At 38.2% G+C, this 27,946-nt stretch overlaps 2 protein-coding genes and 1 long non-coding RNA gene across 5 annotated transcripts in view; 2 read left to right on the forward strand and 1 right to left on the reverse strand.

The window, feature by feature from the left end:
• Window positions 1-15,233, forward strand: part of coch (coagulation factor C homolog, cochlin (Limulus polyphemus)) — an 18,097-nt gene extending 2,864 nt beyond the window's left edge. For both annotated transcript variants that reach the window (XM_044375944.1, XM_044375945.1), the window contains exons 2-15: window positions 421-462; window positions 672-716; window positions 2,075-2,231; window positions 4,720-4,853; window positions 5,992-6,063; window positions 7,301-7,357; window positions 7,734-7,881; window positions 8,617-8,720; window positions 9,806-10,032; window positions 10,140-10,254; window positions 11,622-11,765; window positions 11,859-12,015; window positions 13,562-13,656; window positions 13,765-15,233. In XM_044375944.1, the coding sequence (XP_044231879.1) occupies window positions 429-462; window positions 672-716; window positions 2,075-2,231; window positions 4,720-4,853; window positions 5,992-6,063; window positions 7,301-7,357; window positions 7,734-7,881; window positions 8,617-8,720; window positions 9,806-10,032; window positions 10,140-10,254; window positions 11,622-11,765; window positions 11,859-12,015; window positions 13,562-13,656; window positions 13,765-13,937 (1,662 nt within the window). In that variant the 5' untranslated portion in view covers window positions 421-428 and the 3' untranslated portion in view covers window positions 13,938-15,233. The remainder of the gene's footprint in view (window positions 1-420; window positions 463-671; window positions 717-2,074; window positions 2,232-4,719; window positions 4,854-5,991; window positions 6,064-7,300; window positions 7,358-7,733; window positions 7,882-8,616; window positions 8,721-9,805; window positions 10,033-10,139; window positions 10,255-11,621; window positions 11,766-11,858; window positions 12,016-13,561; window positions 13,657-13,764) is intronic.
• LOC122998900 lies at window positions 13,848-27,946 on the reverse strand. Of its 2 annotated transcripts, none has more exons than XR_006407535.1 (7): window positions 27,879-27,946; window positions 27,511-27,576; window positions 27,289-27,346; window positions 18,008-18,125; window positions 17,716-17,858; window positions 16,570-16,629; window positions 13,848-13,933 (listed from the first exon to the last, which is right to left on the reverse strand). It is a non-coding gene; the product is annotated as an uncharacterized LOC122998900 (long non-coding RNA). The 2 variants fall into 2 exon arrangements; XR_006407534.1 differs by having other exon boundaries at window positions 16,570-16,952.
• ccdc65 (coiled-coil domain containing 65) lies at window positions 18,621-27,257 on the forward strand. The gene is made up of 9 exons (XM_044375946.1): window positions 18,621-18,746; window positions 20,284-20,489; window positions 21,503-21,670; window positions 21,754-21,923; window positions 22,488-22,638; window positions 22,754-22,927; window positions 25,232-25,450; window positions 25,534-25,671; window positions 26,880-27,257. Exons 2-9 carry the CDS (start codon window positions 20,346-20,348, stop codon window positions 27,165-27,167), a joined length of 1,452 nt encoding a protein of 483 aa, XP_044231881.1. The 5' UTR covers window positions 18,621-18,746; window positions 20,284-20,345; the 3' UTR covers window positions 27,168-27,257.

A 27,946-nucleotide genomic window follows, 5' to 3' on the forward strand; every position in this document is an offset into this window, starting at 1 on the left:
TACTTTTGTATTTATAAAAAAAACCAAAGGTTTATGAAATAGAAAATTCAATACAATAACTTCACAGAAATTATTATACAACTGAGAGGATTAATCGCTTTCATAGTGATGTTTCCCCAAACTGTAACAGACTGGAGACTTCCTGTGTACGACTGGAGACTCACAGTGGCAGAAACCAGACAGAAAGTGTTAAAGACGAAGCTTCATGTGTCCACGTCCAGACTATTCTGATCTTAAACTCAGTTCTGTCATAATATCTGTGTTTTGTTTTGTTTTGTTTTTTCACATTGATAAAGATCCAGTCACGAATCACTTGAGTTTATTATAAACTGAATAAAAAATAACGTCCATGTATGATCGTCTTTATGTTAAATATTTTGTGTTTTTCACAGTAAACTGAGGTCAGTTTGTGTTTTTCAGGTGCAGAAATGTTTCAGCTGTCCGTCCTGCTGCCTGTGACAGGTACACTGCTTTATTCTATTCTATTCTATTCTATTCTATTCTATTAGGAGGACAGTGTGAATCACCTGCTTTACAGTTTGCTGACAGTCTACTGACTTTGTCAACCAATACTTTCATTTCTCTCTGTTTTTCTTTCTTTCTTTCCTTCTTTCAGTCAGTCTTGTATATTTGATGACAGATTAATGTGATCCCTCTCTTTCTCTCTGCAGGCCTTTTCTTTCTGCTCTCCTCAACATTCGGCTCAGAATCCAGCGGTGAGTCCTGAATGTCACCCGTCCGTCTGTCAAACTGAGAAAAAATGAAATCAGAAAACATTTCTGCATTTCTGCAACACAATATAAGATAATAATAGGATCATTTTTCCACTTTGGGCGTCAGAATCAGTGATTTCCTGGTAAACTAGCCGGTGTTGATGACTGATATGTTACTGTGATACAAATGAGGATAATAATAATAATAATAATGATGTATCTGCTGAGCTCCCTGTGAATGTGACCTAATCTGCCAGTGAAGAGCTTTGTGTGTGCTCCTTCTTCTCTTCTTCTTCTTCTCTTTGATGAATTATTTCTGAGGTTTTCAAAGGCCGTCACTCGGTGTCTCTGGACCGGTGGAGGTAACTGGAAACCTCCCTGTTTGACTTGTTGTTGATCCTTAGAACTTTTTTTTCCCCCCCTCATGTTTATATTGAGCCTGAATCATAAAAATGTCTGAAATTTTAAACTAAGCACGCAGCAGCTGCTCTTTCTCTAATAGAGGGAACAGATGAAAAGCTCCTTTTATCCTCTGTCACTCTTTTCAAAGAGCAGATCTGTTATTCTGACTGTATTTCAATAAATTACCGGCTCTCTCATGAATAGAGTTATGTAACAGAAAACCTTTTTATTCCCTGTCGTCAATCTCGTTGATTCCTCCCAGTTTTTTTGAGTCATTTTTATCCTTTAAAGGTGCTCTGTGTGTTATTTTATTATATCAATGACAGATGAACAGCGCTAAAGACCATCTGAGAGCATTATCACCATGGCGATACGTTGGCAATAACAAACCTTCATTTCAGTTTCACGTCATATTCATTAGCTTTTTATCCACGTTAGCGGTTTAGCTCCAGAGGTGTCGAGTGCTCAGTCCGACACTTAACTCCAGACTGAAATATCTCAGTAACTATTGGATGGATTGTTGTGAAATCTGGTTCCCACATTCATGTTCCGACTGACTCTGGTGATCCTCTGACTTTCAGGTTGACTTTTGTGGATCGCAGTGAACTATTGGACAGTATTGATCTCGCTTTGTGGGCTTTTGTGCATTAACCAAATTATTGGATAGATGACATTAGATGAAAAGTCATTATGAACCAAATTTCACAACAACTCATCTAATAGTTGTTGTGACATTTCAGTCTAAGTTAATTCAGTTAATTAGAGTTTTGCCCAAAAGCCCAAAATATTGAGAAGAATATTTTTATTGTTTTTTTTTTTTTGGTAAAATCGAGGCAGCAGAAATCACCAGAAATTATGTCTCATGAAGCAACACTGCAGCTTATAAAGTTGATAGAATTATTTTGTTGTACGAACTCTTTAATATTTTGCTGTAAACTACTGTTGTGCTCGTTGATCAGTGCCCTACCCGGTGACCTGCGGGACCCGTGGAGCCGACCTGATGGAGGACGGCGTGGTGGTGTTATGTCCTCCGGACTGCACCCAGTGGAGGGTGTCGGTGTTCGGGACGGGTGTCTACGCCTCCGTCTCCTCTGTCTGTGGAGCCGCTTTGCACAGGTACGACTTTTGTTTGTATATTCAAACATTTCCTTACTTTTCTCTCTACGTTTTCACCAAACTGAAGCCATCGCCTCCCAAATGTTTTTTTTTTTGTTTATTTTCTTTGCTTCCTTCCTGTCTGTCAGCAGTCAGTATCCCACAAGATAAGATGTGATATAAGACTTTATTAATCCTGCAGGTGGAAATCCAAGAAAATCATTTATTTGAACTTTTAATGTTTTTATCCTGTCATTCTTCAGTTTTATGCAGAACACTTTGTTTGGGTTACATTCTATTTAAAGTTTGTTTTATTTAGTGGGTTTTTGGTGTTTCTGCACGTTCGTTTTTTATATTAATGGTTTGAATTATTTGTCTTCTTTTCTTTGTTTTCTTGGTGAATATGTGCAGATTCTCAGTCATCTGAGTTCTGGTTAGAATAACTTAGAACTGAAGTCTTCAGGTTTCTACAGACAAGTCCGGTTGCCCTCGATTAACCTCCGTGAGTCCTGTGAGGTTGTTTTATGACAGAACAAAACAAATTGACTTGCAGCAGCACAGAGACAGAAAGAAAAATACAGATAACCAACTAGAATGAAATTAATAAAAAATAAGAGATTAAAGAAATTAGAGCAGTGACATTAAAAATCTATAAACAATATATACATTACATCACCTTTGGCTATACAAGGGAATTATGCAAAGGAAGTCCATTAGTGCAGGTATGAATAATAAGTATAATATACATAATAATAATATGATGAAGTATATACTGTTATGTATGTGTAATATAAATAATATGAATAATATAAATATAATCATATAATGTAAATAAGACACGTAAGATGAAAAAAGCAAAAAGAAACGATGCATTTCAGTTCAGTTTAATGTTCTTTGACATCATGTTAGTTAAAACATAAACAGCTGAGTGTGAAATTAGATTTTTGGAGATAATAGTTTGACACAATAATCTCCAGTTAGCAGCTTCGTTCCACAGTTTCAGCTGTAGATGGATCAGCTGTCATCAAGTATGGAACTTGGGTCACATGATAACAGGTCATTGATTAACATAGATTATTGATTGACATCTCAGCTCCCTACATGACCACCTGCCAACTACTCACTGTGCAGTAATACAGTACTACTACAATACTACAATACTGGGAGTATAATATACAGTCCGGAGTTACGCAGGTTTGGAGCAGGTTGGGTGGAGTTTGGTGAACAGCGGATTTGGAGACATGTCGGAATCAAACACTCTGTTCTGCTGCCGCCTGCAGCTGCAGATGTGACCTAATAATGAGCAGCATGAGTCCTGCTGTGTGCTGAACCTCAACAAAACACCAACACCATGAAGGAATGTGGAGGACCGAAGGATTAAGCTCTCAACCCTGAATGACCTCGTCCTCCCTCTGCAGAGGGCCTCCGGGGCCCCGAGAGGAAAAACTCTGAACGACATCGACTCGGCTCCCTCAGGATCCTTCCTTCAGTCCTTTTTCTGTCTCATCTTCCTGTCTTGAGTCTGTTTATGTTTGAAACACTTTTCTCTGATGTCTGACTCTCACATTTAACTCGTTATAAAGTGGTTGTCAGGGTGAAATATATTTAATCATTTTCAATCTGGCTTTTGAAAGGACTACAGAACAGAAACGGCTTTGAATAACAAATTATATCTGAATGAGTGCAGACTTTGAAATCTCAATATTCTCATATTATTATAATTGATCATATCATTTTACTACAAACAGCTTTAAAGTGGTTTTCTTTCCGCTGTACCTTTAGAACAGATGAGAAAATCTCGACGATAATGACGCGTGGTGTCCCACAAGGCTCAATATTTGGCCCACTTTTATTCGGCTTTCCTGATGATCCAACAGCATCTTAAACCACCTTTCCAACTGCACAATTGCAGCTACTTATGTTACTTTTCATTTGAACAACCAACTGTAATATCATGAATGTTTTCCAGGAGAGATTGACAGTGTGCACTGATATTTGTACGTATGAAACTTTACGCTGATGACACTCAGTTGTAATTTAATCCTGAAAGTTTTAACAGCTTGAAGGCAGAACTGTTGCCTTACTTCCATTAAATACTGTATAGCTGTAATCTTCCTGTAACTGTGTACTGAATAACTGAAGTATTGATCATAGTTATAACAGTATTAATTCTTCTTCACCCATTTTGGACCACCAACTGACTGTTTTTTTAGTTCTGTTTGACCTTTATTCAACCAGGACGTTTCTCTCTACATTATTTCTTTACAAGACTTGGCCAAAACTTAATTGGTTAACTTAAAACATTCAGCCATAAATCTAAGAACTGTTTTTAATTCAAATCAGCACATTAAGATTCTTGTTCAAACAAGAATCTATTTTTTTTGTTGCTAAACTGAGTTAAATTCATTCCTTCGCTGCAGAGTTGAGCAACTAAGAAGATCTACGATTGTAGATAAACCTGCTTGAATTTTAAAGAGAAGTTTAATAATTTAGTGTCTCGTCTCTTCAGGGGGCTTGTTGGACCTTCCGGCGGCTCCGTCAGGGTCAACAGGCTGCAGGGACGACACAACTACATGAGCTCCTACGCCAACGGCATCCAATCACAGGCCTTGTCCCACTGGACCGCCTCCTTCAGCCTCACCAGTAGGTGCATTTACTGACTGGTTTGATGATTCATTTATTTTCTTTATTGTCAGACAGTGAAATCACAGGAAGGACTGTGGATCAGTTCCAGTCTGTTCATTATAATATCTCAATGATTCATCAAGTGTTGGAACAATTAATCAATAAACTGATTAGTCGTTTAAGTAATTTAATGAGCAAAAATATGAATAGTTCTCTAGTTTCTGATTCTCTAATGTGAGGATTTGCCTTTTTTCTCTCTATCTGAACTGTTGGTGGAACAAAATTCAATATTTTCTGATGTTTTATAGATAAAATAATAAATCAAGATATTAACCAAAAATGAAAATAACGAATCACAACCTCTGATTAATCTCAGGAGTTACAGACGTTGTTCTAAAGGAAACAACATGTGTTTCTTTGACAAAGAAATTCAACCCATGTCCACGTAAGCTTGTCCCGGAGCTTTCATCAGTATCACATGGTCTTCATCAGTGGATGGAGTTTGCTGAGTCGTCGTGGTTCTGCAGGCGTTAAAACTTTGTTTTTTCTGAGCAGATTTTAAGACTCTTTTCGTCAGTGTTTTCTTAAAAGTTGAGCTTGAAAATAAGAAGAAACAAAATAATTGTAATAACTAAAAATAACTCAATGTCCACTTACTCAGTTGTTTTGCAGTAAATAGTGGCGGGAGTCTGAACCTGTTATATTCTGTATATGTTCCTGGATGCCAAACATCACTTAATGCAGCTTTACAATTAAATGATTTTCTTTTCTTACTGTATAATCTTAATTATATATAAAAATAATATAATTAATTAAAGAGACAATCTGGCAACGTTTTAAAAAGGTAGTTACTCATAATAACACAGTTGTAAAGAACATCACACAGTAATACAACATAAAGATTGTTGAAGATGAAGATAAACGTCTTAATTTACATCAACAAGTGACATCAAACTTATATCAAGTATATATTTGTATATTTGTATCTTTAGAAATGTGTAAATTATATTTATATTGTCTAATAAAGAAACATACTAGAGAAGACTGACAGTATGATCATTTTATAATATTTATCACACTGGATTATTCTGCTGAAACACCTTTAAATTCTGTCTCATCACTAATTACTGGACTCTGTGTGTGTTTGTGTTTCCAGAACCAGTTAATGTTCCACTGGAGTTGACTGGTGAGATCAGCACCACAGCTCTGCCTGCAGCTGCACAACCAGGTAACTGCACACCTCAATTATAAAAAAAAAAGTTCTTAGAAGCAATTAAAAAGTGTTAAACTTCCTGTCCAGAGGTGTTAAATATCATCTCTTTCCTGCTGAAGACCTGCAGTAACATTATTACCGACACAAATTTGATATTATAATAAATATTTCCAGGTCATATCTGTCTTTTCCCAAAATATTTTCACAGCCTGAGGAGGCAAAACTTTACAGAATTGCAATGAAATAAAGCTGAAATTAGAGAAAAGTCACAAAAGAAACATGATGTTTTTATATTTCCCAGACTAATGAGACCTTGTGAGGATCTTTGCTCGTAAATCTGCAGCTTTCTCTGCTCATCTGGGAATAATGTGTCATTTATTGATTTAATTTTAACATCTGTCTTTGTATAACAACATCAGGATTGACTTAAACATTGATTTCCTAACAAACAGAAACATAGATATAAATTTACTGAGCTGCTATTCATTAAACTAATGTTGTCACTGATATCAGTATCAGTGCATCTCTGGTAATAAACATAATAATAATTAGCGCTGAAACTATTCATCAATTAGTTGATTGACAGAAAATTAATTGGCAACTATTTTCATAATCAAAAAATTGTTTCAGTCATTTTTCAAGCAAAAATGCCAAAAATGTACAGTTCCAGTGAATGTTTGCTGTTTCTCTTTGTCACATATGACAGTAAATTTAACGTCTCAGTCACAACAAACTGAAGACTTCTGAGAACTTATGGATGCAAATTTTCTCACAATTTTTAAACATTTCATAGACTAAACAATTAATCAACTGAGAGAATAAACAGCAGATTAACACTTAACACTCATAAACATTTATAAACTAAAGATAATTTAAAAAAGAGAAACAATTCATTCCACAGTTTATTGTACCAGACTGAGACTGATGACCTGCAGAATGACGTGAAACTACGATATACAGTCGTTCTGTTGTTCTGTTACTGTAATAATAATAATCATATTTTTAGCTCAAAATGTAAATAAGGTGAAAGTAAACAGACTCTTCCTGTTGCTGTCAGGATGTTAATGTGCGTTTGTCCTGAAACTTCAAACTTCCCGACACGACCGGAGCGTGACGACTGTTACCTCAGCTGACCTCTGCGTGCATGTGTGTGCTTGTGCGTGTGTGCGTGTGTGTGCGTGTGTGTGTGTGTGCGTGTGTGTGTGTGTGTGTGTGTGTGTGTGTGTGTGTGTGTGTGTGTGTTGTATTGCAGCAAAGAAACCACTGAAGAAGCCGTCAGTGAAGAAAGCTCTGACAGGAGGAAATAAAGGTGCTCTGTGTGTGTTTTTGATTACCGTTTACTGTTTTCATGCTTGAATAAAATCAGGAGTAAATAATTATTTATTTGTCTTTTTTATCTCCCCCAACACATCAATAATAATAATAATACTTTTATTTCTATTGTGTTTTTCGAGCATGAGCACGAAGTTTCCAGATTTAAAATGATTTACAGAATAGATTCATAGAATAAAACTCATGTAAGCTTCCTGCTGTCTGACAGACAAGAAATAGAAACATTAAAGCACAAATATGAAACAGCACTGAAGCATCAAACAGATGGAAGTGCACATTAAAAGAAATAAGTTCATATAAAAAGTAGTTCATCATGTGTTCATCTGTGTGTGTGTGTGTGTGTGTGTGTGCAGACTGTCAGATGGACATCGCCATGGTGATCGACAGCAGTAACAACATCGGGCAGCGACGCTTCAACCTGCAGAAGAACTTTGTTGCCAAACTGACGGCAATGTTGAGAGTCGGACCAACAGGACCGCATATAGGCCTGGTGCAGTCCAGGTCAGACACACACACACACATGCACACGCACACACACACACACACACACACACACACACACTATGGCTTCTTTACAATTAATGAATAATTAACTAACTAATTAAAATTGCTAATGAGGTCAAAATAAGCAGAACACGTTGGAAAATGTTTCAAGTAAAAGGGAAATGCTTGTAAAAGTGTTTAAAAGTTTTTTGGTTTGAGCTTTATTGAAGTATCAAAAGTAAAAATGGAGCTTGTTTTTATTCTTTAACATAAAAGAAAGAAATTAGACTTTAATTCTGAAACGTATTTTTGTTTTTCACAAAGGAGAAGAAAAAATTAAAAAGTGAAGTATCTGTGGGATTTCTTTGTTTTGTAGTGTCACCACAAAGATTTTACTGCAATACTTTAACTACATCAAGCTCATAATACTTATGTACTTTTACTGCAATACTTTAACTACATCAAGCTCATAATACTTATGTACTTTTACTGCAATACTTTAACTACATCAAGCTCATAATACTTATGTACTTTTACTGTAGGAGGATTTTTCATGCAGGACTTTTACTTGTAATGGAGTATTTTTACATTGCTGTGTTGGTACTTTTACTGCAGTAAAGGATCTTAATACTTCTTCCATTACTGGGTTTAGGTTTAGTGGTGAGGGTGAGTTGTAAATAAATGTCAATATTAATCAATGTTTGTCAGATTTATGTGCTTTGAAGTGATTGAAACATGACTTTGTGTTTGCAGTGATTCTCCCAGAACAGAGTTCTTACTGACCAACTACACGCAGCCTAAAGAGCTGCTGTTTGCCATCAAGGAGCTGGCGTTCCTGGGAGGAAACACCAACACAGGTATTATATATATATATATATGTATATATATACACAATCACACACGTTTGTACTTTATATTGTACTTGTTTACTCTCACAACGCACAGCTGAGCCTCAAACCTCAACCCTAAAACCTTCAAACAGCCTGTTAAAGAAGTGAAGACCAGAGAAAATGTCCTCACAAAGATAGTACAGCAGGCTAAGACTCATGGGAAATGTAGGATTTTTAATGTTAAAACTGTTAATATGACATGTAATATAAACAGTCTTGTTGCAGGTGTTGAGGGAACCTTTCAGGCACCCTCCCCGAGTTGGTTGATGTGAGAAGAACGAAACCACAGTCGAGTAATGTCTTTGTAGCAGCAGAGTTTATTTATCGAAGATCTTCGGAGAACACTTTACAGAAAAACCTGCATTTGGCGAAGCGCCCTGTGTTCTGAGCTTTCGTCTACGTGCCAGAGCATTTTATACCTCGTTTTCACCCCCTTTTCTGAGTGTATCTATTGTTTGGACCCCAATTGGCTCTTTGTCTATCATTTCTTAGAAAAGGAGCTTTCTTCCTTCTTCACTTTTTACCCCAATTTAACCCCCCACGCTTAAAGTTATTTTTGTCTCCCGTAGTCTGGTTCAATCTGGTTTTCTATATGCTCTTAATCCACCTATCTAACCACATCCCTGCAGACACGCTTATGCGCGCTTTGAACTTTTTGCCTTCTACTCCTTGCTCATGCATCTGCAGACACAATACTCAGAAAACAGTGAACTTTTACTTCTACCTATTGTTGCATAACTCGTCCTGTTAACAGCGACAGTGGCAAGCAAAGGACATGACCTTTCGATATCACTTATCAATTGAACAAGGCATATAAAACATACTTGGTTAACATAAGTTTAAATCAGCATTGGGATTAATAAGACAATGTGTGTTTCTCATTACCTCTCACACAGGTTCTTAAAACACTGGATTTATTTATCTATATGTTTAACACACAACACTTGTTAGTCAGTTTATTGTTTACAAGAAGAAAAATATAGAAAAGTGTCAGAATGATCCTTTAAGTGTTTGACGTGTGCTGTTTAAATAAACTCGCCCTGCCTCTTCAGGTAAGGCCATCATGCACACGGCGGAGACCTTCTTCACCCAGGAGAACGGGGGGAGGCGGGGTCACCCCCGGGTGATGATGGTGCTGATTGACGGCTGGCCGTCTGACGACCTGGAGCAGGCGGCCATGTTGGCCAGAGAGTCCGGCATCAACGTGTTCCTGGTGTCTGTGGCCAAGCCGGCGCCCGAGGAGCTCACCATGGTGCGAGACAAAGACTTCATGAAGAAGGTGACCACTTTCTTTACATTTATCTGGATGTGTAAAGATGAACCTCAGCTGCTGGTTTAGTTATAAAGTGTTTTTGAGATGAAACCATGTCGTCTTTCCTCCTGCAGGCCGTGTGTAAAGATAACGGTTTCTTCAGTTATATGATCCCCAGCTGGTTCAGCACCACCAAACATGTCAAACCTCTCAGTCAGAGACTCTGCTCGCTGGACAGTCTGCTGTGCAGTAAGACACATCTACACCTGTCTGTCTGTCATCCTCTACACTCACTTCACCTCATTATGTCACTTAATTACTATACAAACAGTCCACAACAGGACATAAATGTCAATATGACCTAAAGACTAAAAAATATATTTTAACTGTAAACTTTTACACAAATGAAACTCCACAGACTTTCAGGGGCTGAAGGAGTAATGCAATCAATAAAGCTGATATTAGATTATCTAGAAGCATGCAGGTGTACTGTACATACATATAAGAGACATAATATAATATTATTCTGAATGACCCTGACTATGTTACTCCAAATTTGATTATTTTGAATTTATCAAGATAAAATGAAAGATTACGTAAAGATATGGATCCAGAAAATTCTCATAATTCATCAACTAAAAAATAAACCATTTAAAAACTCATCGTATTATCTGGGAAATGTGTTCATGAAGTCACAAAGCATAAAACCTGTTTTTATTAACTCATGAAAAGTTGATGTTTTGGAGAAACAGTTCAGTTTTCACAGACTAGATGTTCCTTTTTAAATCTTTTTAGGTAGTTTGTTTGGTAAGGTAAGTTTTAAAAAGTCATGTGCGGTTACTGGACCACACAGTGCACATGACATCTTTCTGAAGATAACAGAAACACCACAAGTTCTTACCTTAACATGATAGACGGTAGATAAATGTTTGAGAAAGGGACTTGTTGTTCCCCTCTTCATCATGAGTATCTTGAGAAGCAAATATCTCATTTTCCAGATGTTTCATTGACTTTGGTGAAGTGGATCCACGCTTTGGAACGTTTAAGGAGGTCCGCCATGTTTAGTCAGTCTGTGTTGCTAGCGTGTGTTCGTATATGTTATCGCATCTTTGAAATGTCAGAGGGGGAAATTAAAGGGAGATTGTAGATTAAAGATTCCATAATGATTTTTTTTCTTTATTTTATTTGAAAGGGACCATGTACAGTTTTAAACATTGATGCATTGTACCAGAGTTGACATATTACAGCACAATGACAAACAGTACCAGTCAAAAAAAAAACATAATACAAAGGATAAAGAATAATAAAGAATAAATATAGTACAAACGATACAAAAAATTACAGGATAGATAACATGAAGTTACACACAATAGCACATCACCCATAACCACAATGTCAGCTAGAATGACTAATGAATACTTTCCAATTAAAAGACTATCTGTGTTCATTAGAAGACCACAGAATTAAATGTAAAATCAGTCGTTGCAGAGCTGAGTAGATTTCAGTAAACTTTTACTTTGGTTTTAAAGTACAGCCCACAGAGCTTAACTTGGACCCACTGATATATTTAAGTGTAAGGTAAACGTGTGTGTTTGTGTGTGTGTGTGTGTTTTTAGGTAAAACCTGCTATAACTCAGTCAACATCGGGTTCCTCATTGACGGTTCGTCCAGCGTCGGCGAGGGAAACTTCCAGCTGGTTCTGGAGTTCCTGGCAGGAATCGCCAGAGGCTTCGACATCTCAGACGTGGGATCTCACATTGGTCAGCGTCACTGGATACAAATGATTCATTGATTGATTACCTGATTGATTGATGAGCTAATTGGCTGACAGACTGTGTGCGTTGGTGTTGCAGGTGCGGTGCAGTTCACCTACGACCAGAGGCTGGAGTTCGGTCTGTCCGAATACTCCAACAAAGAGGATGTCGTCACTGCTTTGAAGAGGATCCCCTACATGAGCGGAGGAACAGCCACCGGAGGCGCCATCAGCTACACCACCCAGAACCTGTTCAGGTAAGACCACGCCTACGCAGTCAGCTGATAGAGGAGTGTTGTGTTTTACTCAGTTATTTCCTTCACAAAACACCCAACTAGTCTTTAATAGTTACAGGGTAAGGCCGGGGATGTTCTGTGTTTTTCTTAACCCAAACAGAAAATTAAGTGATCCCAAATACACCGTCCTGTTGCCAGAAATATTCACTAAATGTTGATTCATCCGCCGCTGAAAATAGTCCCAAACAAATGCAATAAAAACTACAGTGATCAGCTGTCTTAGGACAGAAAGCCTTTGACAGGGTGAAATAAAATGATCTCTTTTCAACAATGTCAAAGTTTGGATTTGGCCCTAAATTTACTTCCTTTGTTGGGTTATTGTTATTGCTCAACCTCAGGCCTCAGTACAGACAACATCAGTTCTAGTTACTTCCACCTTAGCTGTTCCGTTAGACAGGTCTGCCCTCTGTCGCCTCTGCTATTCGCACTCAGGAATTACAGGAATTAACCGAACATTAGGTGTCGTTATACGCAGACGATGTATTATTGTACATTTTGGACCCTACAAAATCAATATCAGTTATAATGTCGACCCTGCTAAGATTCGGAGTAGTATCAGGCTATAAGATTAACCTCTCCAAAAGTGCATTATTCCCAATCTATCTTAAGCCACAATATTGTACACATTATTTTAACTCCTTAACATTTATAATCTCAAATCAAAAATGAAACAATATATATGTGAGCTGTTTTTAAAGTCTTCAATAGGAACCAATGGGCTTGGAGCAGAGAGTCACAGACAGAGTAGGGAAGTAAATGGAGAATTAAGAGATAGAATAACACATTGTTTGGTCTTTTCATGGGATTTATTGATAGTACATATAGTATTGATACACCAGCTAGCAATGTCAACTTTCTGGTGCTTGTCACAGGTTTTGTATGTCTACTATTTGTGACCAGTTACCCAAAGAGCAAAGTTTCCTTCTCAGAGTAATTTATCTAAATTATTTCTTAAAAGCTTGAGGTCAAATTATGCAATGTTTTACAAGAAAAAAAGCTTAAAGCTTAAAAAAAGTTAAGTCTGTTTAAAAGATACAAAGAACACAATATCATGTTAGTCATCTCCCAACCCCTAAAATTAATTAATGATAAAATAAGTGCATTTTCCTCGTCTCAGGTGTAAAGTAGTTGTGTGAATAAAAATCAAATGCAAACAGACTTTGTGAATAAATTATAACATACATGGATCATGTGACTTAAATGTCACTAAAAACATCAGATCTGTGCAGAGCGATGATGAGGAGACTGTAACCTTCCTCAAATCAATACATGACACTAACAGAAATGTCATATTTCCATCATGTTTTCCATCATTTGAGCTTTGACTGTTGCTCTTTTAATGACGTCATCTCATCGTGTCTTCTTCTTCTGCAACGGTTTAATGGCACCGACTGGAGAATTAGCGCCACCTGCTGTTTATCTGCTAATATTTACACAACAGCAGTGGATGGAAACAAGCATTTATTCACCTAAATTAATAGTAAATAAAATGTTTTTGTTTTTCTAGGCGGACAGGACCGGGCCGCAACTTCCTCGTCGTGGTGACAGACGGCCAATCATATGATGATGTCAGAGGCCCGGCGATGGCTGCACAGAAACAAGGTGTGTGTGTGTGTGTTGAAACAGAGATGGAATACAAGCAGTCGGTGTTCAGTATGTGTACCTGACCTCTAACCCCTCCCGCATTTCTCCTGTGCCACCAATCACCAGGCATCACCATCTACTCGGTGGGCGTGGCCTGGGCACCGATGGATGACCTCAGATCTATGTCATCGGAGCCGAAGGACAACCACACCTTCTTCACCAGAGAGTTCACTGGCCTCGCCGAGTTAATCCCGCAGCTGGTCCGAGGCATCTGCCGAGATTTCACCGAGAACAACTGAGAACACAAACACACACAAGTTTGTACTTCTACACTTGTGAGGACCCTTGTTGACATTACCTGGCCTCTAACTTTAACCTCCCTATAAAACAAAGTCTGAACCCTCAAACACTCAGAAGATGTGAGGACTGGACTAATTATCCTGACTTTGAAGGTAGAGAAACAGGTCCTCACAGTAACAGAAGTATGAGTTTGTACAGATATACATGTGAGAAGCCTCACTGACATAATACAAACCAAGTCTTAACCCTTAAACAACCTTATGAAAATGTTAGGACCAGACAAAATGTCCTCACTTTCCAAAAAGTCCTCAGTTTGCAGGTAAAACAACAGGTCCTCACATAGTAGTGGAAGAGAACACACTCTGTATATATACTGTACACATGTACCCACCGATACATACACATGAAAACACATGTACATAAAAGTCAAACAACATAGAAAGTCACACATATACACCACAAACCATTTTTTCTATTTAATGAGGGAGATGTTGGGAAATCACCATACAACCAATCATCATCAGCATAGAACAGTAAAAATAAAATCGCTCACTCTTCACTGTGCAGTCCACTGACAGTGTGTCTGATTCTGTTATCAGATTTATTACAGCTTATATCATTACAGTATGACGTACTAGATACCTAAAGTGCAAAAACTAGGTTACAGCTTGTAAAAACATTGCTAACATCACGTTAGCCAGCGAAATAGATTTTTACTAATGCTAACTCTGCTACCTTGGATTGTTTTGTTAATCTTGGATCACATTATCTTGCATAACAGCACGCTCTTTTTTTTTTAATTAAGGGGATCACAATCAGTTTTCATGTAATTGGCTGAAGCAGAGAAGCTAATTTATATGAAATAGATGCTTAATAATTATGGAAAAAAAACTCTGCTCTAAATGAGTGTTAAATTTCTATTAATCGGAGTCAAGTACAGAAGCACATTTCATTCACCAAACAAACAAAAAAACCTGGAGACATTTTCTTGTAATTATGAAATAAAGATACTGTAATTATAAGATAGTTTTCTTGTATTTATGCAACCACTCTATCATAATTATAAGAAAACAATTTTATAATTGTTAATAATATTTATGAGATTCTTGACTTCATCACAATTACACAAGCCATATCTTGTAAATATGAAATGATTTGAGAGATATTGTAATTACAAAATCAGTAATTTTCTCAGAATTCTATCCTTATCTCATAATTAGACATCTCGCATCTCATAAATATGAAATAAAGATATTATAATTGTATTGAAATTATAAATTAGTTTGGTAAGGCTTTATTTTTTTTGACTTTCCTGAGTAATTTGCAGGTATTTAATGGTAAATATTTAGGACATTTTACAGAGAAAGTGGTGCAGTTTAGTTTGGTGCGTGCCCACTCATTGTATTTGGGTTCATATGTACTTGTTCACTTGCAAAAATGCTTTTCAGTGTGTAATTTCATTAATCAAATGATATATTAGCATATTAGGTTTTTTTTCAATAGTTTCCTAAAAGTAGCTGCTGTGTAATTGTTAATTCTTTGGACATTTCTCTGAAAGGGTTATGTAATTTGGTAGAATACAGGAAATGTGCTCATTATAGAGTTTTTAGGAAACAACCTAATATACTAATATGTAGTTTGACATACAAAACTACACAATGAAGTAATTTCTGTCAGTAAAAGAATTGTTAAGAATCTGATTTATTAAGAAGCTTTGCAAATTATGAATCCAAATACAATGAACTGACACTTACCAACTAAACCAAAGTCTTTTTTTAATAATTTGAACCAAATTAAACCACCTTCTATGTAAAATGTCCTAAAAATTAACCGTTAAATACCTGCAAATCTCCTAGAAATTAGTATAAAATTAACAGACTTGTAAAATAAAAAATAAAATTACTGATAGTTTTCTCAGAATTTTATGGTCCCTACATCACGATTACAAGAAAACAATTTAATAATTATAAGATACATATCTTGTAATTACAAGATATGTATGTCATAATCACATCATGTCATAATTATAGAATTAAAATTTAGTAATTACAAAATATTTTTCTCCCTATTATCAGATTTCTGTGTTATGATTATGGTGCTTAATTCTTGACTAATAATTACAAGATCTTGTATCTTGTAATTAAAACATGCAGCTCATAATTGCGAGAAAACTAAATTTCATAATTGCAAGAATTGATCTGCATCTTGCAATCATGAGATCCAGAGTGTCTGTGTGATCTTGTGTTATACAAATACAAGATTTTTATCTCATAATTATGAGACATAAGTTCGTACTGAAGAGATATACATGTCATAATTATAAGTTACTAAATTGTAACTACGAGAAAATGTCTTCAGTTGTTTTTTCTTTTTGAATGCAAAGTTATCTGAGTTCAAATGAAAATGAAATTTAAAAAAGACTTAAAAAAGACTTCTTAAATCCAAGATTGTGTCTTTTATTCTTATGATCCAACTCCATTTCATCCATTTTAGAAAAGAAAGGTTTTGTTGACATCAGCGCACTACAAGAGTGATTAGTGAACGAGTGACTGATTTCAGACTCACAGTGATGCCATAATGTTTATCTTCAAACGCTTAACATGTCTGTTAAAACAAAGACGGAGGTTTTACCTGCAAAGTCGTCTCCTCATGTTTTAGGAAATCCATCTTCTGATCTTCTTCCATCTGATTCTGGAGGAGAGAGAACACGGAGATTTCCTTAAATGTTACGTGTTTCTTTTAAAATCTTTTTCTTTTCTTTTTTTTTTTGTCTCCACCTGACAGACTGAGATGAAAATCACTTTTATTTCAGTGTTTTTCAGTTTATTTCCTGAATCCTCTTCAGACAAACAAGAAAAATAAAACTGGTGCACAGAGGTTCATTCTTGACAACACAAAATACTCTAAATTCAAGGTTCACTTACTAGCTTTTGACCGCCATGCATGGCCTTCTTGCTCAGTTATCACATGACTTAAGTAAGGCACTTAGGTCATGTGATGATAGGTGGTCGTATCTGTGAGATACATTTGAAAGCTCAGAAAAAATTTAAACTCTTGAACTTATTTGTCGTCTACAAGAAGAAATTCTAGAAAATGAACAAAAATACGCTGACAATTCTCAAATTGTCTATTTGCATTTCATTTTTTTCTTTTTATTTGTGATATCAAAACAACTTATTAACAGGAAAATTTTGTTTTAAATTTTGAAGCTCCATCCTTGTTAATGTTGTAATTATCCTGATGTACATTTGCCTTAAACTGTACTTTATATTCTGTTTATGAGGGCAAATCCTGCAAAAATTCTGTTAATTCCAGAGCATGTTTTATTAATTCATGCACATTAATTAGGTTTTTCCTCCATGACACATGCCGAGCTCCACAGATTTCAGGCTTCAAAAGTGTTTTTAATTTTGGAAAACAACTTAAATTACTATCTTTCAAATGTTTCTTGTCTCTGCAAGTTGCAAGTTTTCATAGAAATGAGTTGAAACCAATTTCAGCCTGGAAGGAAATCAATCTAAAACCTGATGGATGATTCAGAAAATGATCAGCAGGAATGACAGAATACAGGATTTGTAGTTAAAGGGCTTCCTGTATGGTTCTTTGATTCTGCTTTAGGGAAATCTGGTTCTGTTGTGGTTGCCAACAAGATGTCCAGACTATAAGAAATTATTAAAAAAAAAGATTAAAATATCAATTTTCTGTGTCTATAAATGAAACCTCTGATGAGATTTGGATGTCAAATGTTGCTTCTGTCCTTTTTTCTGTATTTATTACCTGTTTTTCTTGTGTTTCTCAATAAAGAATAGTTATTTTTACATCTTGTCCTCTGACATTTGTTCATGAAGTTAAACCATCAGACAGACATATGAGGCCCTCTGGTGTCCAAACTGCAGATGACAGGAGATGTTTGATTCATGCTGAAAGAGACGTGGAAATAAAGTTTAACATACAAATGCATCATACAGACAGAGTGTGGTGTTAATATAAATAAAGGAAATGTTAACGCAGACACTCCAGACACTGGAAAGACAGCAAAAAAAATAACACAATTACATATTTTACTCACCATTTTGAAGATTTTAGTGCTTTTTGGTTTGTTGAAGAGTTTATCTCCCATCATCAATTAATGCATCTTTAAATGTTCATTTCCTCTCATTGGACAGTTTGTATTATCGCTCTTCAATCTAAAAATCCAAATACATTTAATTTACTATCATATATGACAAAGAAAAACAGCAAATTTATTACACTTGAAAAGCTACAACCAGCAAATGTTTGGCGTTTTAATGTGAAAAATGACTCATCATTATTAAAATAGCAGCTTGGAAATCAATAAATATGGATTAGATTAGTTTAGATAGATGGATTTACCTGGAAAAGGCCTATTTGATAGACAAAGATGAATATAATTAATAATAACCACAGTAACACTGAAAGTTACACAGTTTCTATCTCCAAAGATTAAAAATAGTAAAATGCTCCTATGAAGATAATTAACATTAATTAGGCCTAATTCTGACATCTATTTTTTGATCCCACAGGAAGCTTTATGAAGCCTTCTGTATATGTACAGTATATTTATTTATTTATGATTATTTTGCTAATAATGTCGTCATTTACTGTAACTTTGTCTCATATTGTTTTCCATATAATATTGACCGTTGACCCCTCCTCTGCTTGTCATTTGGTTTGGACCAACATGGCGGACGGTTATTAAAGCCGTCGCCATGGTGACGGAACACAAACACACCGCCGACTGTTCACCTGAACGAGTCCGACACATTTCAGCTGTTTGATCCTCACAGGTGAGTCAGAAACATTCACACAGCAGCTGATTAACAAACTCATTTACTACAAACAGACGTCAGTTTGAGCTCATTAATTAAATTAACTCCTTACAGTAATGATGACGTCACTGCACAAATCAAACAGCGGCGGAAGAAATACTCTTAAATATACTTTACTGCAGTAAAAGTACCAATACAACAATGTAAAAATGTTCTGGAAGTGGAGCTAGTTTACACTACTTTAAATACAGTTAGCTAGTTTAGTCCAGTGGTTCCCAACCTAGGGATCGGGGCCCCTCCAAAGGGTCAGCTGATAAATCTGAGGGGTCGTGAGATGATTAATGGGAGAGGAAAGAAGAAAAAACAAAGTTCTTCTTCTCTAATCTTTGATTTTTGCTGAAATATTGGATCATTTGAACATTTATTGAAATGAAAGCATGTGAGAAGTTTAGAGGGAAAAATCACTATTTGGTGGAGCTGTTAACAACTCATAGACATGTGAAATGTGACCCCGACTACACACTGCTTTTTGTAAGACGTCAAAAGACAAAAAGGTTGGAAACCACTGGTTTCATCTTTAACAATGTGTTGTATTTTAAAAGCTTGTTATATTATCCATTGTGTCAAATCTTCATCTGAAAAGTAACTAAAGCTGTCAAATAAATGTAGTGGAGTAGAAAGTACAATATTTCCCTCTGAAATGTAGAAAGTAGCATCACATGGAAATACTCAAGTAAAGTACAAGTACCTCAAAACTGTACTTCAGTACAGTACTTGAGTAAATGTTACTTTCCTCCACTGACTCTATTGTGTTTAAACAAGACAGTAAAAACTTTTTTTTTTTTTAAATCATTGACACTATAATTGATTAAAAAATAAATACCTCACTTTTTAACCAAAAAAATTAATTTGATTGTAATCTATCATTTCTAAAATTTCTAAATAAAATATTTGAGAAATTAGATTCAGATTATTTGAAGAAAAAATAAATAAATCAATGTTTACATTTAGCTTAAATCTGTACGTTAGATATTTCTAAGTATTCGCTTAAATTAGAGCTGCAATGATTAGTTGATTAGTTGATTAGTTGATTAGTTGGTTAGTTGGTCACCAGAAAATTAATCAGCAACTATTTTGATAATCGATTAATCGTTCTGAGTCGTTTTTCAGCAAATATCCAGTTTCTCAAATGTGACGAGTTGCTGTTTTTCTTCATCATATCTGACAGTTAGTTGGATGATTAAACATTTCAAACAGAACTGCAACGATTAATCGATTAGTTGCCGACTATTTAATTAATCTCCAACTATTTGATTAACGATTAATTGTTTTGAGTAATTTTTTAAGGGAAAAAAAGGTGCAAATTCTCTGATTCCAGCTTGTTAAATGTGAATATTTTCTGTTTTTTTTAGTCTCTATGACAGTAAACTGAAGATCTTGAATATCTTATCTGAATGTCTGACTTACAAGCTCTTTAAAAGTTTAACTTTTATTGAGTTAAAATGAAACTGGAACATGTGAATCCTGGTTTTAAATCCCTCTCTGCGTCCGTCAGGTGTTCCGTGTATTAAATAGATCAGCAGCAGCAGAGTGACGAAGAGGAGGAGGAGGCCGAAGATGCCGAAGAAAGCGAAGAAAGGCGGAGGAGGTAAAGGTGGAGGAAAGACGGAGGAGGAGCGACTGTTGTACATGCAGCAGAGAGCTCAGGCAGAGGAGGAGATGGCGAGGAAGAAAGAGGAGATCCTCACTCTGTTTCTGAAGGTGACTATTTATTCTTTATATTTATATTTTATATTTCTTTATATTTGTCCCTGTGATGAACTCTGAGCTAAATGACTTTAGGATGAGATGAGTGTTTTACAGATGTAATATTGAATCTATTGAGTATTGACTGTTTTCTTTACTCATTTTTTGTAATGTGGATCTATTTTGGAAATACAAGAGAATATTTTCATTATAATATAGTGATGTCACCAACATATGAGGCTATAGACAATTACAGTTTTCTAAAATGTTGTGGTTTGTTTTTATTAGTTTTGAAAAAGCAAAATAATGAAGAGAATTTTATGATCTAAAATACATTTTGTGCAGTTTTTTTATCTAAATTATTGTGAAGTATCTTTATTTAAACTTCAACTGCTTTCATCTCTTATTCATCAACTAACAGTTCGACTACTTTCAAAGCTTCAACTGTTTTCACTCATTACATAACGATTACAAATACATTTCAACTATTTCTGTCTACTTATCTTTTACTCGTCAACTGACTTTCAGAGCTCACGCTTCATCTGCTTTCATCCGTTGTGATAAATAACCGACACTTCAGCTGCTTTCACACAGTAACAAGTCGACCGACAGTCTTTCGTCTCTTCTCTGTAACTTTCTGTTACACCTCAAAAACTGAAACTTGAGCTAATTGCAGATATTTACCGACAGCTGACACTTGAACTCCTTTCACAACGCTCCACTGATTCTTAAACTCTTTCAGGGCCTGAACTGACACTTCATCGCCTGAAGTGATTCAGCTTCAACTGTAACTTTCCTTTCAATCTCTCATGATTGCACAGTTTAAATGATCTCAACCCTGTTTGCGTCGTCATGTTTCAAAATCTGAAAAAGTTCTAAATTTTAAGTCGTTTGAGACATTTCAAATGTTTACAGATCAAGATGTCAGGAATCAAAGCCGATTATTTTACGTAGTTATTATTTATTTCACAGCCAATCAGTGCAGCTTCTTCTCCATCATCCTCTGATTTTTCTGTCTTTGACATCAGGACAAGCTGCAGAAGGAGGAGAGGAACACCGCAGTGAACCTGCTGAAGCTCAACGAAGGCTGGCGAGCGATTCTTCGTCAGACTCGAGCTGCTGAGCTGCGTAAAGACATCACGGTGCTCAGCCAGACGTTTGAGAGGCAGCTGGACGGCCTGCAGAGCATCGTCAAGGTGAACCAACACCTGCAGGGTTCAGACTGCCCGCCAACCTGTTGACTCTCATTTTTAACACTTCCTGTTTGTTTGCAACGCAGACGTTGGAGCGCGACCTGCTGGAGGCGGAGCATCAGTCGGCTCGGGTGCGGCGCGTCCACCTGCAGCATATGGAGCGTCTGTGGACTCAGCAGGACAAACGGATGATGTTTCTGCAGCAGCAGTGGGAGAGCTGCCTGCAGGACCTCTGCTCAACCTACAGCTCTGAGAGGTGAGTGTGAGGAGCCACAGCGCCTCCTGCAGGTAACAGTGTTCACTACAGACCCAACGTGACCAACACATTCATACTCAAACATATGCAAAACCATCTGGCACACAGACTCATGCGTAAAACCAGAGCTGGGAGACCAGTAGCGCATTAGAACACCGTCATCAAGAAAGTTAGACGCAGATTTTTCACAACAATAATGTGCTCAAATGTGTTGAGCCATGATATTAATTCGGGTGATCACAGACCCATAAAACAGCACGCTTGTCGTGTCCATCTGACAAAAAAAGTGCAACAGGAGGTAAAGTATCTCCTTGAACCTGGATTTGCTGTTCTTGGTAGTAGATGTAAAAGTAATAATAATCACAAAAGAAAGCTTGCACATAAGAATGTGCGAGTGGAGAGGCTACCAGAATATATGTAAACATTTGTAAATGTTAAGATCTTAGATGATCACATTTCACACATTTTAATCTGAAACTCACCTTGAAATAATTACGGCAGTTGCTGTGACCGAGGATATTTAATCCCCCATGATGATGGTTTTCAATGGCTTCTGTTTTTCAGGAAACAGATGTTGACACAAACTCAGCAGCAGCAAGCTGTGCTGGAGGACGCAGCCTTCACTTTGCAGGAGAAGCACGAAGACACGCTGACAGAAATCCACGATCTGTACGATCAAAGCATGGCGTTGTACGAGAACGCCTACGAGGAGAGGGTATCAGAGAACCACGACTCACTTCAGTCACTCAGATTCTGTTTCAACTTTCCTCTGTCAGATATTTGACTCCCTGAGGTTTGTCTTCCGTCTCCTTCTTTCTCTCTCTGGACAGACGTCTAATCTGCTCATGAATAACCAGAGACAGCTGATCGAGAAGGCCCGTCGGAACCAGGAGGCTCTGCAGAGCTACAAAACTGAAATCCGGGAACTGGAGAAACTGACGACCAAAAACCAATGCACCGTCCGATGGCTGGAGACAGACAAGAAGAACATCAAGCGGATGAAGGTCAGTGCAGACAAACAAACGATGATTAAATCTTCATCAAATCTGACACTGAGCCTCATGCAAGAAGCACTTGTATGAACAGATTTGTTCTTAAAGGATTTGGTTTTGGATTTTCTATATTTTTCTTATTGTCAACAAATCTCATGTTTGGAACCAAACCAACGTTGAACTGATCTACTGACAAGTATTGTGTGTGTATCCAAAGCCTGATATATCTTATTCCTCTGTGCCGTAGACCTCCGTTGTTGTTCAGTTTGGTCACGTTAGTTTGTTAATTCCTCCGAGAATCTTCACCTTATCGTGGTGGAGGCGTTTGAGTGTCCCTGTGACCCTGGAAGCCGTGTTGTTGCGGGCAACAGCACCTGGTAGGGTCTCCCAAGATAAATTGGTCCCAGGTGAGGGTCCTCAGTGAAGAGGCATTTCAGGTGTGTGGGAATCTCGCCCAGAAGAGGGACACCAGGGCACCCTGCTGGAGCCAGGCTTGGGAGGAGAGCTCACTGGTGAGCGTCTGGGCCTTGACCCACGGGACCTGGTCAGGCACAGCCTGAAGCTGCCGGGACTGGGGGTCAGGTACGTTGCCAAATGAGCAGCAGGCATTGACAGGGACCTGGACGTGCTGATCCCGGGCGTCATAAACTGGTTCTAAGGAAGTGGAACGTCACCTACCCGGTAGGGAAGGAACCAGAGCTAGTCAGGGAGGTGGAGGTGGTGGAGGTACTGACTAGATATAGTTGGGCTTGCCTCTACACACACTGGCTGGCTCTGGAACCAAACTTCTGGAGAGGGGCTGGACTCTCTTCCCCGGAGTTGCCCAGGGTGAGGGGCGCCGGGCGGGTGTAGAGATACTCATGAGTCCCTGGCTGAGTGCTGCAGTGTTGGAGTTCTCCCCGCAAAACGCTTCCTTGTGACTACGTGTTGCTGGGAGGAAGGCTTTGACTGTGTACGTATGCGCCAAACAGCAGTTTGGAGTATCCGGCCTTCTTGGAGTCTCTGGGTGGGGCCTTGGAGGGGGCGAGGCCCATTGAGTCTTTAGTTCTGCTGGGGGACTTCAATGCTCACGTGGACATGACGGAGAGACCTGGAAGGGGGTGGTTGGGAGGAACAGCCTGCCTGATCTGAACCTGAGTGGTGCATTGTTACTGGAAATCTGTGCTAGCCGTGGACTGGCCATAACAAACACCACGTTCCAGCATAAGGTTGTTCATAAGTTACCTGGTACCAGAACACCTTCAGCCAAAGATCAACGATCCACTTTGTAGTTGTGTCATCAGATCTGTGGCTGTATGTCTGTAACTGATCACCACCTGGTGGTGAGTTGGATCAGGTGGTGAGGGAGGCCTGGCAGACCCAAACAAGTAGTGGGGGTGGACTGGGAATGACTGGCAGAAGCCCCTGTCCATTAGGTCTTCAACTCCCACCTCTGAAGGACTTTCTCCTACATCCTGGTGGAGGTTGGAGACATGGACTCCGAGTGGGAGGTTGTGGAGGCGGCTGCTCAGAATTGTGGCCAGAAGGACATCGGTTCCTGTCGGGGCGGCAACCCGAGAACCTGTTGGTGGACACCAGCAGTGAAGGAGGCTGTCAAACTGAAGAAGGAGGTCTTTCATGTCTGGCTGGCCCAGGCGTCTCCAGAAGCAGCAGATCGGTACCCAAAGGCCAAAAGGGAGTTGGACGACTCAGGGGAAGCCTCTCTCATATGCCTGGCAGACGTCTCTGAGGTAGTCAAAAAGCTCCTCAGTCGTAAGGCGCCAGGTATGGATGAGATTCGCCCTGAGGTGCTGAAGGCTCTGGACATTATTGGGCTGTCATGGCGAGCACATCTCTTCAGTGTCGCATGGAGGTCGGGGACAGAGCTTGTGGACTGGCAGACCAGGGTGGTGGTTCCCATTTTCAAAAAAGGGGACCAGAGGGTTTGCTCCAACTATCAGGGGTACTTAAATACAGTACTTGAGTAAATGAACTAAGTTACTTTCTACGACTGCCCTACTTTATTTTTGTCACAGTGCAGCGCACTGCGTCGATGATGATCAGGAACGTTCAGTTCCTCATGAACAGGTGACGTTCATCAGGCTGCGACCGGAGATTTACAAAGAGTTTGTGACATTAAGAGAGTTTGTTGGAACAAACCTCACAGAGAAAAAGTCTGTCTACATCTGCTTTTAGAAAGTTTGAAATTAGACAATTAGTCTTCTGTTCCTTGCTGTCTGACAGCTCTACAGCTCTGTCCACAAAGATCAATGAAGGACAACAGAGATTGATTGAGATGATTGAATCCAAGCCTTCATTGTCTTCTTCCTCTTTCAGGACTTTATCGGTTTCCAACGGGTGGAGCTGGTCTCCCGTAAGGCAAAAAACAAGTCGGTGATACAAGATCTGACAGTCACCAAAAACGAGATGAACCGAAAGACTCACAAGCTCCGGGACCAGCTGACTCAAGCTCAGGCAGCGGCGAGGAAGCAGCTCACCGACCTCACCGTCCTCAGCGACGTCCCCGTCAAGAAACTGCAAGCAGTGATCGCCAAGGTGAGATGTCTCACATGATGTCTGTCTGCTGTCTGTGATCGCTCTGATTCATCTTTTCACTCTTGTGTTCTCTCTCTCTCCAGGGCGAGAGGGTTCTACGTGTCGCTGAAATGTGCAACAAGCTGGAGAACGAGCAGAAAAACGTCTTCACATCATCATCATCAACTACAGATGAACTCAGACAGGAGAAGACTGCGGCTGAGAGGGATGAAGTAGCGAAGGTAGATAGAAAACAATAAGTCCTTAATCTTCAATTTCTGTTGAGGTAAATTCAGTCTTTTTAGCATCAAATTCCCTCTTTGTGTTTCCTCGGACAGTGTTTCCCTGTTGAGCTGCAGGTGGAAGTATAGTAACAAAAAGAGGAACTTTGGCACTAAAAAGACTGTAACGTTGAAAGATATCTACTTGATTTGACTCATTTTGGACGCTGAAGCTTCATATTAGCACAGTACATTTCCCAACACTGTGACATTACAGAAATAAAGATTTCCTCCTCATGTTGGGAACAAAAACACACAATAAATTCATATGAGATGATAACCGTCAAATATGAGTCAGACCAAAAAACATTTCAGTATTTACAGGTGAGAAATTATCTCATGAAACATTTAGAATAGGAAAAATAATTTAATACCTGATTCAAAATAGAAATGAAGCTAAAAAAAAAAAATCTTTCAAATATCTATTAAATATTACAAAAAGCTCACCGTTGTAGAAAAAGAATAAGAGATGAACATATCAGCAGAAGATTAGAAAGACTCCTGCAGTAGAAACTTTAAGACGTCACAATCAAAATACTGGAGGGAATTTAAAAAAGTGAGCATGAGATATTGTATTTCACCTTATAAGTATGTAAATATTACACACACACACATTCTCTTCATGTCCAATATTAAACATTCTCCTTTTAGGAAGAGGTTGAGAAAACCTTTAAAAGAACCTTTAAAACTAGAGAATATTTGGGGTATTAATTTACTAGGAAAGATAGAAGAAGAAGAACAAATTTAAACCTTTGCAATCAGAGATCACACATAAATTAAATAAGATTTACCCCAAAGAGACTCTGTAAAATAACATTATTTCAATCTAGAGCCCAAGAGTTGCAATAAACAGGAACATCCCCCCCCCATCCCTCCGTATTTATTTATTTATTTATTTATGGGTTTGGTTGTGTTTGTGTCTCTCTCTGTTATTCATATGTTGGTTAATTGAACTCATAGTTAATTTAACTTGTATAAATAGTATAAATTGTCTGGAGGATGATGAAGTTAATAGGAGTTTAAGTAGAGATGACGTCATACAGTGGTGACCATAGCAACATGTGTGTAATATGTGCAAGATGCCGCAATATTGCGTGAAGTGTAAAACAATGTGGTTGAATGACATTCTTTAACCTACATGTTTAAACTGAATCCGTGTGATTCCGCAGGAGACGTCCGCGTTTCCGGAGCTGCAGCCGTTGATGCGGCGCTGCAACGCCGCTCTGCTGCAGCGTCACGCTCTGAAGATACACCGAGAGGATCTGAGCCGAGAGAACCAGCGGCTGAAGCTTCTGCTGCGTCAGCACCTGGACGCCATGACGGTCAGCGACGACACCCTGGACGGACGCCACGCTCTGCTCACCGTGCGCCTCGCGCCTCGCTCCGCGGCGCCCGCGGACACCGACAGACGCTACGCCGTCATCGAGGCGGTTCATGCCGTCAAACACTCAGTGTGACGCGGCGGTGAAATTACTGCGTCTTTTTGTTTTAACAGTTGTTTTCTCTTGAAAGAAATATTTAAAATAAACTCTGATTTTGCTGTGAAATAGTTTCAACTCAAAGTTTTCTCTTACTTACCTTTTCCTGGGGCTTTTGACAGTTTCCCATGGCCTTCTTCAGTGAAGCTCAGGTGTCCCTAAAATGTTTTAAAAGTCCTTCAAATTCCATTTTTTAATGTCAGTTCATTAAAAACTCAACAAAGTTCAGCTGAGTCTGAAAACACTGAGTTTAAATGCACATGATGTGGCCAAAAGTATGTGGACGCTTTTCAGGGTTTCTTTCCAGCAGATTGTTACTCACAAACTGCAGATAACTTTGTTGGTCCTGCAGAGCTCTGGGTCACATATTTGGAGTTTGTTTTAATGACTGAAATATGTGAACATGGAAAGAGAAAAACACGTGTTAATTACTGAGCTTTAGAGGTGTTTGTAGGTGGATTAGACAGAGCCAGTCTTTATGCTAAACTAAGCTAGCTTTAACTTCATATTTACCGTTCAGACATGAGCAGTCAATCTGAACTTTTAACACTTTTCCATAATGATGAACTGTTGCTTTAAAACAAAGCAAAGCTACTTTTGATTGATTGTCTGCATTCAGATCATTTAATTTGAATAATTCTTACAGCCACAAACTCACATATTTCACAAAAATATGTGAGTTTCACTCACGTTTATCTGACGGCGAGGACGGGAGCCTGGAAGGAAGCAGCAACGTTTTCAGATTAAATGTGTGCAGC

This window comes from Thunnus albacares, chromosome 15 (genome assembly GCF_914725855.1).
Source record: "Thunnus albacares chromosome 15, fThuAlb1.1, whole genome shotgun sequence".
NCBI classification, from domain to species: domain Eukaryota; kingdom Metazoa; phylum Chordata; class Actinopteri; order Scombriformes; family Scombridae; genus Thunnus; species Thunnus albacares.

Bases quoted from the DNA above. Each gene is read 5' to 3' on its own strand.
- ccdc65 (XM_044375946.1), top strand. From the start codon at position 20,346: ATGCCGAAGAAAGCGAAGAAAGGCGGAGGAGGTAAAGGTGGAGGAAAG. The intron at 21,671-21,753 runs GTGAACCAACAC...TTTGCAACGCAG, and splicing joins GCCTGCAGAGCATCGTCAAG to ACGTTGGAGCGCGACCTGCT. The intron at 22,928-25,231 runs GTCAGTGCAGAC...TTCCTCTTTCAG, and splicing joins AGAACATCAAGCGGATGAAG to GACTTTATCGGTTTCCAACG.